This window comes from Impatiens glandulifera, chromosome 1, assembly GCF_907164915.1.
Source record: "Impatiens glandulifera chromosome 1, dImpGla2.1, whole genome shotgun sequence".
Taxonomy (NCBI): Eukaryota; Viridiplantae; Streptophyta; class Magnoliopsida; order Ericales; family Balsaminaceae; genus Impatiens; species Impatiens glandulifera.
Genome location: NC_061862.1, coordinates 139,330,068 through 139,343,140, shown reverse-complemented (window position 1 = coordinate 139,343,140; position 13,073 = coordinate 139,330,068). Strand labels below are relative to the sequence as shown.

Genomic DNA, 13,073 nt, shown 5'->3' with positions numbered 1-13,073 from the left:
GTTGCGTCACGCAACCCCCGGTGCGTTACGCAATTGCGTAACGCAACTCCAGTTACGTGATGCAACTGCGTCACGCAACCGCGAGACGAAAAAAAAAAAAATCGATTGCGTCACGCAACTGAAATTGCGTTACGCAAGGGTATAATTGTCATTAAAAAAAAAGGATCACCAGCGTTATTTAAATTATTCACTCTCACTTCCCTCAGTTCACCCTATTTTTAGGGTCACATGCTCAAATTCCCCCAAATAAACAACATATTTTACATTAAGGATAAATTTAAAAAATAACCCAACATGAGGTATAAATATAATATTCTTCTCTTAATTATAACCTAAGATAAGACATTCACTGTCGCCGCCGCGGCCGTCACAGTTCTCCTCCACTCCTTGTCCTTCTCCTTCCTGCACTCATCTCTCTTCTAGAACGATTCCTCTATTGGTTTAGTTTAGCGCAGCAGCTTCAAATCCATCACAATTCCTGCATCAATACGTGGACGGAGAAGAAGATTCTCGTGCTTCAGCGTTATAGTCTAGTTTCTCGCTTGTGATGGAGTTGACAGCACCTTGTTCAAGGACTGTGAACAGTCATCGTCTTCATTACACTGTCTCCTCTGCCGGATTCCACCTCCAGCGAAGCATATCAGTATCATCTCATAACCTAAACTCTTCATTTCCAAATTTGAAGGCAATTTCTCGCAGCAAGAGTTGCCGTTGTGAAGCAGTTATCATTGATCGAACCAATAACCAGGCTCCTTTAGAGAAGGTTAAATACACAATCTTTTTATCGATTACTTGTTTGCTTGCTTGCTTGTTTTGAAATCTAAGAGTATTTTAAAGGAAATGAAATACTTTATTGTTGTTTTATTCTTGATTTTCCTGATTCAGGAAAACAATAACTATTGAAGGAAAAAAAGGGTCTTTTAAATCCTTTTAAATGTATATCAACTGATTTGTGATTCTTCTTTTCAATATTTTAACTTTTAGATGAAGAGCATGTCTCATGATCATGAGCTCTCAAGTTTGACTGCGTTGTCGCCTTTGGATGGTCGGTACTGGAATAAGGTTAAGCAGTTGGCTCCTTATATGAGTGAGTATGGACTTATTCGCTACAGAGTACTAGTTGAGGTACTTTGAATATGAAGTTTTTCTTTTTTTGAAAATTGAGTTTGATGTGTTATTTATTATCTTTATGGTGCTGGCCTTGTTAAGAAAAAACTGATCTTTATGACTACAATATAATGTGTAGATCAAATGGTTGCTGAAGCTGTCACAGATTCCTGAGGTTACTGAAGTTCCACTTTTCAGTGATGAAGCTCAGTCTTTTTTGCAAGATTTGATTGATAGGTTCTCTGAGAATGATGCTTTGGAAATAAAGAATATTGAGAAAGTGACGAACCATGACGTGAAAGCTGTTGAGTACTTCTTGAAACAGAGATGTGAATCGAATCCTGAGGTTGCAAAGGTATATAAGATCATGCTCGTTATTCTTTTCAGACTCTGCATTCTGAAGTTATTATTAAAAGTTGCATTCTTTATTAATACAAACTTTACATTTGAAAATAAATACAATGAATCAGTGATCCTTTAATGTTCCATTTTGTTTCTTCGGGACATTTTTCTTAAAATCTGTCTCCCTCATCATTGTAGGTTCTTGAGTTTTTCCATTTTGCCTGCACTTCTGAGGACATAAACAATCTAGCTCATGCATTGATGCTGAAAGAAGCTTTAAGTGTCGTTATGATCCCTGTGATAGATGAATTGATCAAGTCAATTTGTAACTTGGCAAAAACAAATTCCCGTATTCCTATGTTGTCTAGGACTCATGGACAGGTATACGAGAATCTTTTTATTGTTTGTGGGATAAACCTATTGAAGAAAAAAAGTTAGCGTTACCTCCTTATTTACAGCTTATGATATTGATGAATTGCAAATGTGTTCTCTCTTTCTTTTCATTTCTTAGCCTGCTTCACCTACAACACTTGGGAAGGAAATGGCTATTTTTGCTGTTCGGTTGTGCAGAGAAAGGCAAGAACTCTCTAAAACTAAAGTGATGGGTAAATTTGCTGGTGCAGTGGGCAATTACAATGCACATATTTCTGCATATCCTGAAATCCAATGGCCTCAAGTGGCACAGGAATTTGTGGAATCTCTTGGGTTGACTTTCAACCCATATGTCACTCAGGTATGTTTCTAATATTATTTCCTTATTATAGTCATAATGATATTCTCAATATCTTCTAAATATACGATGGATTATGCTCATGTTTATGACTTTCCTGTTTAAGTAGTGTTTCTAATGCTTTGGTGCTTTCACTAATAGCTTGTATGATGTAGGTGTTACCTTTTCTATTTTCGAAAAAAACTTGTTTGATAAAAAAATGGATTATTTGGATAATGACTAAAACACTTTTGGTATAAAAATAAAGTAAGTGTATTTTAGTATTGTAGTTTGATTTGAGTGATCAAACAAGGCCTAAATCATCTCTAAATCTTGATTGATTTTCTTTTTACTATTTCTTTGTTAGATATCCTGACAGCCACTTGTATATAATGGAAGGCTTCATTCCACTGATAATTAGAAATTCAGGAAGGCACCTAATTCTCATATGTTTGTGCAGATTGAGACTCATGACTATATGGCAAAACTTTTCCACACTATGGTCCAATTCAACAACATTTTAGTTGATTTCGACAAAGATGTCTGGGGATACATATCATTAGGTTATTTTAAGCAGGTAATATTCTTATTGTTCAAAATTGTGCTGTGTTTGATTGTTTTGGCACATTATAGACTTGTATGATTTCTCAAATTCAATTTCTGGACAGATAACCAAGGCTGGGGAGATTGGGTCCTCAACCATGCCTCACAAAGTGAATCCAATTGACTTTGAGAATAGTGAAGGCAATCTTGGCAAGGCTAATGCGGTTCTATCTTTTCTAAGCACAAAATTACCTATTTCGCGATGGCAGGTAAAGTAACTGTTACAGAGAGATTTTGGATAAGAGATCAAATAACCTACCTCTAAATGGCCTCTTGAAAAAGTTGTCTATCATTGAAAATATTTGCCCAAGGGTTTTGTAAAAAATAAAAATCATGCTATTTGTGGTGCCATTACAGAATTCGAAAGAAGAAAAAGAGACCTCTTGAGGTCCATTAGGTCCATTATTGAAGCTTTGAATTCGAAAATAATTGCTTTTGATCTGAACTACTTCAGTTGTTATTTTGCAGCGTGACTTGACCGATTCAACAGTTTTGAGGAATATGGGAGAAGGTCTAGGACATTCCCTGCTTGCGTATAGAAGCACATTGCAGGGTATTGGGAAGCTCCAGGTAACAATATATGACAGTTGTTTTTGTATACTATGAGTCTATGTGGAAACTTTATTTTGTTACAAATACAATCACTTATTGGATTTTTTTTTTATCATTTGGTATGTGATTGATTGTTTACTAATCATGATTCAGATCATTTTATGATGATCAAAATCAGATTATTTTTTTGAATAATTGTGGTTTATGCAAACATAACAAATGTAGATTTTTCTGGATATGATCCTGATAAAATGTGATAACAGATAGGAATGCCATTTCTTTTTCAACTTGTTGGTGTCAAATGACCAAGTCTCCTAGCTATAATATGATTGGGATAATTAGAAGAATACCGGGTAGAAGATTTGTTCATGAAAAGATTTGTTCAGGATAAATATTATCTGATTCGTTTTACTTTGAATGTGGTAAACTTCAAACCTGTCATTGAAATGGGACAGAACGACCATTCTTGGTCATATTTAATATTTTACTTGTATAATAGACGTTCATTTTCATGGGTATGATAACTCTTACAGTCTGATTTCTTTTTTGCTATTTACTTTTTCCAAATCCTTATCAGAATTGTTGGTTGTGTAGGTCAATGAAGCAAAATTGTTTGAAGACTTGAACCAAACTTGGGAGATCCTGGCTGAGCCAATTCAGACAGTATGTACTCTTCTTTTGCTTCGAGTGATTTCAGATTTTTATCAACTACTTCTATCTGCAACATAGAGAGGTTGTTTGGTGTGGGATGTTTGGATGATTTGAGATTAACTCCAGATATAATCTAAACTATTGTTTGGTGAAGAAATTGATTATTTTGATGGATGGGATTTTGTTTGCTGAGGGAAAACTACTTGATGTGTGCAGGTGATGCGAAGATATGGAGTGCCAGAACCGTATGAGAAGCTGAAAGAGCTAACGAGAGGAAGAGTAGTGACGAAAGAGCGTATAAGGGAGTTCATTGAGAATTTGGAACTGCCTTCTGTTGCAAAGGACAACCTCTTGAAGTTGACCCCACATACCTATATAGGAGCGGCGGTTGAATTAGCTGAGAATGTCGATGATGAGGTAAGCTCATTGATGAAGTCATGAATTTCAAATGAAGTTTGCGATGTGATTGATTGATGATTTTGCCTTGGAAGAATAGAGTATAATAAAGCTGAAATTGACAAATTTGCATTTGTTGGTGTTGTTTAACATATATTGATTGGTTTCAATTAGAATTAGAATTTATTTTCCTTGTGGAATTAGCAAGTCTGTGTTGTACTTGTAGCCTTTGTAGGGGCTTTTTGGTCATATATAGATTGAAGTTGATACAGATTTTGACATCCATCCTGATGAGTGAAAATGGGATGAAAATCAATTTAGAATTTTATCTTAATCTTTCTATGAGAAATCTGTTATTGCTCAAACTTTTCGAGACAAAATTGCTTTGGCTAACTGCATCATTTTTTATATATATGGCTCTTGAGGTATTAGTACATTTTGAAACAAGATGACTTGTTTTGTTGTTATCATTAAGAGATGTTAATTAGAGGAGAAATATGATATTTTTTTTTTTGGCTAAGAAAAACGCTGCATATATCAACTGCCAAAGACAGATTTCTCAAAACCTATTTTATATTCTTTCCAAATACTCTTTGCAAAAGCACAATATAGAAATAAATGCTTAGTAGTTTTCTCATTTTGGTTTCATTTAAATGTTGTCGAGAATATTCAATATGTTGAAAGAAAGTTGATGTCACCAACTATTAAACTACTTCGAAAAAAAAAGTTAAACTCATAGATACATTTAAATTTTTTTTTAAAAAGTTTTGAATTTTCTCTTGTTTCAAAACTCATAAATACTTTTAGAACTTGAAGAAACATTAGTTTATTTCTCTATTTTCTTCTTTTATAAGTCTTCTATCCTTAGTAATTAATAATAAAGAGTAAATAAATTAAATTAATATATATATATATATAAATAATAAAAAATTATAAATGTAATGTTGTTTGTGTGTATAGTTTATTTGTTTTCAAAGAATGTGCAAAAAATAAATAAAGAGAGAAGAGAAAATTGTTAATTTTCAAATAATCAAATTGGGTATGTAAATTTACTCAATCATTTTTTATATAAAAAGTTTAGGGTATATTTTTCTTCTTTATCATAATTATATATATATATATATATTTATTAATTTATCTCTTTTACCATAATTATTAATTTATTTTTTTTAATTAATTAATTTTATTTAATTTTATTTATCTCTCCTGTAAACAAAAAAAAAAATTCTTCATTAATTTTTTTAAAATATATATATTTTTCATACAAATTATATAAAATATATATTATCTTATTAATAATTTTATATTTATATATTTAGTATTTATTTATTTTATGTATAAATATTAATATACATAATAATAATAATCTCCAAATTCTTTCTTATAATAATTAAAACTTTATCTCTTCATCTATAATTACTAATTTTTCTTTCCTAATTATTATTTTTATTATTTTATCTCTTATATATCAATTATTTTTCTAATTTATTTTATATAAATTTATATTTAATATTAAATACTTATTTATATTAATATATAAATATTTATAATATACATAATAATACTATAAAATAACATTTAATATGATTTATTAAACTAACTATAAATTTTTTCCCCTCTCTCTCTTATTTTATTATTAATTTTATATAAATACAATTTTTTTATATTGTCTCAAAAATAAATTATATTTTTTTTAATAAAATAAAAAATAATAAATATTTTAATTTACTTAAAAAAAATATTTTAAAAACAAATAACCTTTCTCCCATATAAAATTTATATTTATTAATTTACCTTCCTCATTATTTTATTATTATTTTCTCTCATTATATATATATATATATATATATATATATATATATATATATATATTAGTCTCTATATTTATTATATTTATTTTAAAATAAGTTTTTTAAAAAATATATTTTTAATTTTCTCTCCATATTTATTATATAAACCATTATTTTAACTCTTTTATAATTTAATTTAATATAAATATATATTATATTTTAAAAATATTTTTACATTAATATTTAATTAAATTTCTAAATAATTTATTAAAAAAATAATTTTATATCTTATATAATTAATTAATTTTCTTTATTAATTATATTTTTTATCTATTATTTCATTATTAATTTTTTTTTATTAATTTAATATAATTATATATTAGATTTTAAAAATATTTTTAATTTAATTTTTAATTCAAATTTTTAAATAATTTATTAAAAAATTATTTTTATTCTCTTTCTATTTAGTAAATGCGTGTGTGAATTTGTGATCGATAGTAAATGTCAAAAGTAAGGGTAAGATGACATATGTGAATCCTTACATAATGCGTGTGTGAATTTGTAGTCGATAGGGATGATATTTGTGATTTGTGAGTCCATATGTAAATGATTGTGTGAATTTGTGATTAATGGGGAATGTCAAAAGTAATGGTAATATATATGTATAAATTGCTCGAAGGGAGGTAATATATATAATGATGCTTAAAATTTAAAATTTGGGATGACATCTACCAATTTGTTTACACATTTTATATGAATTTCTCATCAATTTCTCGCGGTACAATAGTTTCTCCTTTATCTTTAGGCCCAAGTCTTTCTTAAATCAACTATCATTTCTCCTTAGATATAAGTATCACGAGAAAAGGAGGAGGGCGACGAAGATGCAACAGAGGAGGGCGACAACGACGCAAGATAGACCTAGAGGAAAAGATTTGATCTTGATTTGAAGAAAAATGGGAAAGCGAAGGAAGACGATGATTCAAAATCAAGAGGAAGGCTAGTATTCTTTGCCTCCGAATATTTAGAAAAAAATTAAAAATTAATTATTTTTTAATTTGTACACATTTTATATGAATTTCTCATCAAATTCTCACGGTGTTTATTAAATTATTGCAGTACAATCGTTTCTCCTTTCTCCTTATGTCTAGGTCTTTCTTAAATTAACTCTCATTTCTTCTTAGTATAGGTAGCACGAGAAGAGGAGGAGGGCGACGATGACGACGATGTGATGGAGTAGGGCGACGACGACGCAAAAGAGATTTAGAGGAAAAATTTTGATCTTAATTTGAAGAAAAGAAGAAAAATGAGAAGTGAAAGAATACGAGAATTCTTTGTTGTCTGTGGATATAAAAAAGTCTTTTTAAAAATTAAAAAACTTATCATATTTTTATTAAAAAGAATTCCATAACATAACCTAATAAAATATTTTATAATAAAATCATAAATAAAATTGTATTTTAATAATATTTTAATTATTTATATATATAATTAATAAAAAATATAATAAATAGATTATATATATATATATATATATATATTAAAAAATAAAAAATATATTTAACTCTATATTTTGACATGTTTTAAATAATTAATAAATATTTATTATTTTTATTTATTATATTATTATAAATATACATTTTTTACCCAAAATATTTTAAAATTAAATTATTTTTATTTTTATTAGAAATAATAATTAATGTTATTGTTTAACCAAAAATAAATTATATATATAATAACTATTAAGTACAACTAAATGTAATTATGAAGTGGTATTTACATCAAAAAAAAATCATTATTAATTTTAAGAGACATTTCACATATATATTTTTTTGACTTTCAATAGTAAAAAAGTTGTTTCCAAAATTTTTGAGAGAATATAATAGAAAGTGAAATAATGCTATGAGTGTGTTGCTTGAATCAGTTCCACATTGTAATTTTCAATTTTACCAAAACAAATATTAGTTAAAGGGTGTTCATGTTACTTAAATTCTATCCGTTTTTTCCATCAGTTATCTAATTAAATAGTACTAGTTTGCCAATATTTAATCTGGTCCCAACTTGTTGCAGACATTAGAATTTTCAGATATGATTCTTCAAAGAATTTTTCACATAATCATTTCTTATTTTGACATCATTTGTGTTGCCAATTATATTATATTATATTAGTATTTATATTAGCATTATATATATAAAATGAAGATATCGACGATACTGTCATTTTTTATTAATAGTGTTATTCATCCATAACTAATGACAAGTTGATCACTTATTTTAAAGCATTCCGAAACGGTTTCCTTACACAACATTCATAACTCTTGTGAACATTTTAACCTTTTTTTTCCCTAAAACATCACAGATAAAATAATTTAATAGCACAAACTACTCAATAGTTTTAACACACTAAAATTATTTAAGATTGTTAAGTATTTTTTCTTTAATAATAAAAAATGCTTATAAATACAATGTTACAAATAAATGAAATAAAATAGACGAAAACAAAATTATCGAATAAATGTTGATTTGAAGCATTGTGCTTAACACATTTCCCTTAAAATAGTTCAATCATCTCCCCTTCCCTTGTGTTATAGTTTATCCCATATGGCTATCTCTTAGGGTAAAACAAATCGAATAGTGATTCAACACCGAAATCATTATGCATCGAACTTAAAAATACCTAAATCAATCACCGAATTTCAACAGAAAAACGTTGTGTGAAGAACTTGAAAACACTAAAAAAAACAAAGATTTTTTTTCGAATTCTAGAAAGAGATAATGAGTTGTAAATAATATATCTTTACAGAGTTGGACGGAAGGGATATATAGTTAGAAATTAAACCATCCCAATAAATTTATTGGGATCCAAGGGATAGTAATTAATTCAACTAGTCACTCTAAATTCTTGACATTTCATCTTATCTCCCACCTACAATATTATTGATTATTTGCATTCAATCTTAACCAAAAAAAAAAAGATTTCAACATAAAATTGCGTGTGAATTTATATTTATTTGAATTAAATTTCATTACTTATTTATTCAAATTCTAATTTTTATTTAATTAATGAAATTAATCTAATTACAACACTATTTAAACTCTCCTCAAGATTAATTCTCAAACAAAATATATTAATATCTTTTACGTAAATATTGCAAAAATCTTTAAATTGTACCAATTGTCATTCGCAATTTACAATATTGATTATTTATGTCCACGATTTTATTAAACTTCTCATATTTTAGACAAAATTGTATATCTTAACATTATATACATAACTTCTCATAATTGTATCACATATCTTTGGAGCTTGATTGAACATGAAGTTTTTTTGTTTTGTTTTAATCCTCTCCCACAAACTCCTAATTATATAATCACTTAATTTATCAATTAAAATATATTTAATTTAATTTATTAAATTTATATTTTAAATAAAAAATATTTAATAATTTATCTTAACATATCTCACATAACTTTAATTTTTTTTTATCAAATGGTAGATACAAAAATAGAAAAATAATTGAGAGAGGAAATTTGGGGAGAGAATTTGAAAGGAAATTTGAGAGGAAATTATGCAATTCGAAAAAATAATAAATTTTTTCTCTCTTCTATCTCCTCAACCTATATCACACGTCATTCATTTCTTCATTTTCTCTTCTAAATTCTCTATATATCATTCCTAAAAAAAAAAAAATATAAGAATCCACTAGCTATAAGAGATAATAAAATCAAACATTTTTTTTTTAATATTCAAATAAAAAAATAACTCAACACAAATCAAATAAGTTCCTAAACCAAAAGTCAAATAAATATACATTGATGCTTGAACAATAATTCCTACATCATAAGAATCCACTAAACTTGTTTATCTTGTTTTTTTAAGATTTTGTTTTTATTTTCTTTCTAATTTTATGATTTATAAAAAAAAATATTGTTTAATAAAAATTTATTTTATTTGAATTTTGAATAGTTTAATTATTAAAATATATTTTATATATAAAATATAAATTTTACAGAAATAAAATAAAAGTATTTTAATATAATAATTAATGAAAAATTATTGATTCGATAATATAAGGATAATAAAATCAATAATTTTGTTAATTAATACATTAAAATATATTTATTTTATAAATTTTAAATTTGATATAATAATAATAATGGGATAAAAGATAGAATTTATAAAATTATAAATACAAATTTTAAACTAAAAATAGTCAAACCATGTAGCAGTCTTATCTAAAGGTACAAGGATTCTATTAGAGTAGCACAAGGATAGATCGTAATGTTCATTAGATGTGAAATTGAATCAACGGCTGAGATGGATTCTAATGTGCTTAAATACCTTCACCATTCCTACACATAACTTTGATTGCAACCTCTCTAAGTTGCTGTAAGTCTTGCCCAAGGTGGAAAGAGTGGTAATGATCTTGCTGAATCTCCATCGAACTCAGACATCGTCTTTCGGGGACGCATTTTGATGTTGTCAAACTATTGTGTGGCAACCATGAGCTTGTTCTATTTGGTTTGTTGGTTGCCTTCACAAAGTTGAGTCAACCTCTCCCAAATTTCTTTGGCAGAGTTGCATGAGATGATGTAGTTGAACATGTTATCGTCAAGAGTCTTGTACATAATATCCATGGCCAGGTTGTCGAGGTTGTTCTTCCTCTTGTCTTCACTAGTCCACTCAGATCTTTCTTTCTCGATCTTGATCGGGCATTTGGTGTTGACAAGCCACATATAATCATCTATGGCAGATAGATGAACATGGTCTCTCTTCTTCCACACGACATAGTTCTCTTTTGAGAACATGGGAACCTTGGTTGTAGTGGCCATCGACATGATTTGGATTCTTTTAGTGCTTGAGAATAAAAAACGGGGCTCTAATACCACTTTTTTGGATCGGTGCTACCAATAGAGATTAGGGTCTGACTATTGTTAACAACTTATGATAAATTATTCGATAGTAATTGTGTGAGGGATTAGTATATGTTTATATTATTCACAAATCCTCCAAACTCATGAAACATATTCAAGTGCGGAAGTGTTCGTCGGATTTAAAGTTTTGAACAACCAAATGTAAAATGACATACAATAAAGAATACATGGAGTTTTATGAATGTTTGGAGATAAAACTTCTACGTCACCCCTTCTTCCACAACCGGAAGGATATCCACTAAATACTTTGAATCAAATACAACTTACTGAGCTAGCTAACTCTCTGTAGAACAGAACAACCTTTGTTCAACTTACAATGTTCTCAAAACTAGACAGTAATTGAATTTCTCTTTTGATTTTGAAGGATGTAAGAATTTAGTAAGAGCAAGAGTAAGATTGTGAGTAAGTTCACTGAGCGAGAGATGGAACGATTCGTCCATTGTCCTTGAGCATCAATTTGTAGTAGAAGGACACCAACGGTCGAATCTTCTTAATGGACACATGGCATGTGTCCGTTAGAAGGCCGCCCATAGTACCAGAATATAGCAGACTCTGAGCAAATGAATCATGGCCGTACAGAACAGGTAGTGCGTCAAATATCCTCTGATATTGTCTTGTACTGGACAAGAAGTTGGAAGGATATTTGCACACGTGGCGTTCGTTCATTTGAAACAATTATCTAGCTTGTCAGACTGCACATAATTTAGTGGAACATGAGTAGCAGACAACTAGTTGATTGTGGTTAGTCATATGCTTTCTTCAGACGGTTGCTAAAGCAATGCATTAGACATGCCCCTTTAGACCTCGTCTAAAGGAGTTAGACGTCCTCGTCTAACTACGCATCTCTTTAGATCTTGTCTAAAGGAGTTAGACGTCCTCGTCTAACTACGCATCCCTTTAAACCTCGTCTAACTATGCTTCCCTTTAGACCTCGTCTAACTACGCTTCCCTTTAGACTACGTCTAAAGGAGTTAGATGTCCTCGTCTAACTACGCATCCCTTTAGACCTCGTCTAACTACGCTTCCCTTTAGACTATGTCTAAAGGAGTTAGACATCCTCGTCTAACTACGCATCCCTTTAGACCTCGTCTAACTACGCTTCCCTTTAGACTACGTCTAAAGGAGTTAGACATCCTCGTCTAACTACGCATCCCTTTAGACTACGTCTAAAGGAGTTATACTTCATCGTCTAACTACGCATCCCTTTAGACCTCGTCTAAATGAGTTATACGACCTCGTCTAACTACGCTTTCTTTTAGACCTCGTCTAAAGGAGTTAGACTACCACGTTTAACTGCGCTTTCCTTTAGACCTCGTCTAAAGGAGTTAGACTACCACGTCTAATTGCGTTTTCTTTTAGACCTCGTCTAAAGGAGTTAGACTACCAAGTCTAACTGCGCTTTACGTCTAATATAGTCTTCTTTAGACCACGTCTAAAGTAGCATTGTCTAATATATGCACCTGCATAAAACAAATAGACAACTTAGTTTTATTCTATTTAAACATCATCAAAATTTTGTTTATTAAGATAAAGTTCTAGATCATAGATTTTGTTTATTTCTATTTCAAGTTAATTATTTCTCACTTAATTAACTCTTTTCTTTTCTTTGTTTTAAAATTTTCTAACGTCATTGTTAGAAAATCCTATGTTTTCTTTATTAAAAAGACTATTTTTTTCTTTCACTCAACCCTGTCAACAAACATATATATTAAATTTAAAAAGAATATCTTAGTATAATAAAAAATTAATATATAAAACAATCTATATTTATAAATAGATCATATCTCCTTACTTAACAATGAGCATATCACACTCCTATTAATTATTGAGGAGTGATAAGGAGAGAGAATTTGAAGGAGAGAATGAGGAGGAAATGATGTGTCACTGCATCACTGGTTGGAAAAAGGATAAAAGTGAGGAGAGAGAAGAAAGAGAAATTTTGTTATTTTTTTGGCTAATCAAATTGCGCCACATCATTTCCTTTTCTCATT

General features: G+C 29.1%; 1 protein-coding gene across 1 annotated transcript; it reads left to right on the top strand.

Moving 5' to 3' along the window:
• The first annotated feature begins 344 nt into the window (after nt 1–344).
• Nucleotides 345–4,698, top strand: LOC124919912 (adenylosuccinate lyase-like). The gene is made up of 10 exons (XM_047460278.1): nt 345–763; nt 985–1,125; nt 1,247–1,462; nt 1,648–1,830; nt 1,961–2,182; nt 2,619–2,735; nt 2,827–2,970; nt 3,230–3,331; nt 3,908–3,976; nt 4,181–4,698. Exons 1-10 carry the CDS (start codon nt 548–550, stop codon nt 4,403–4,405), a joined length of 1,635 nt encoding a protein of 544 aa, XP_047316234.1. The 5' UTR covers nt 345–547; the 3' UTR covers nt 4,406–4,698.
• Nucleotides 4,699–13,073: the final 8,375 nt, after the last annotated feature.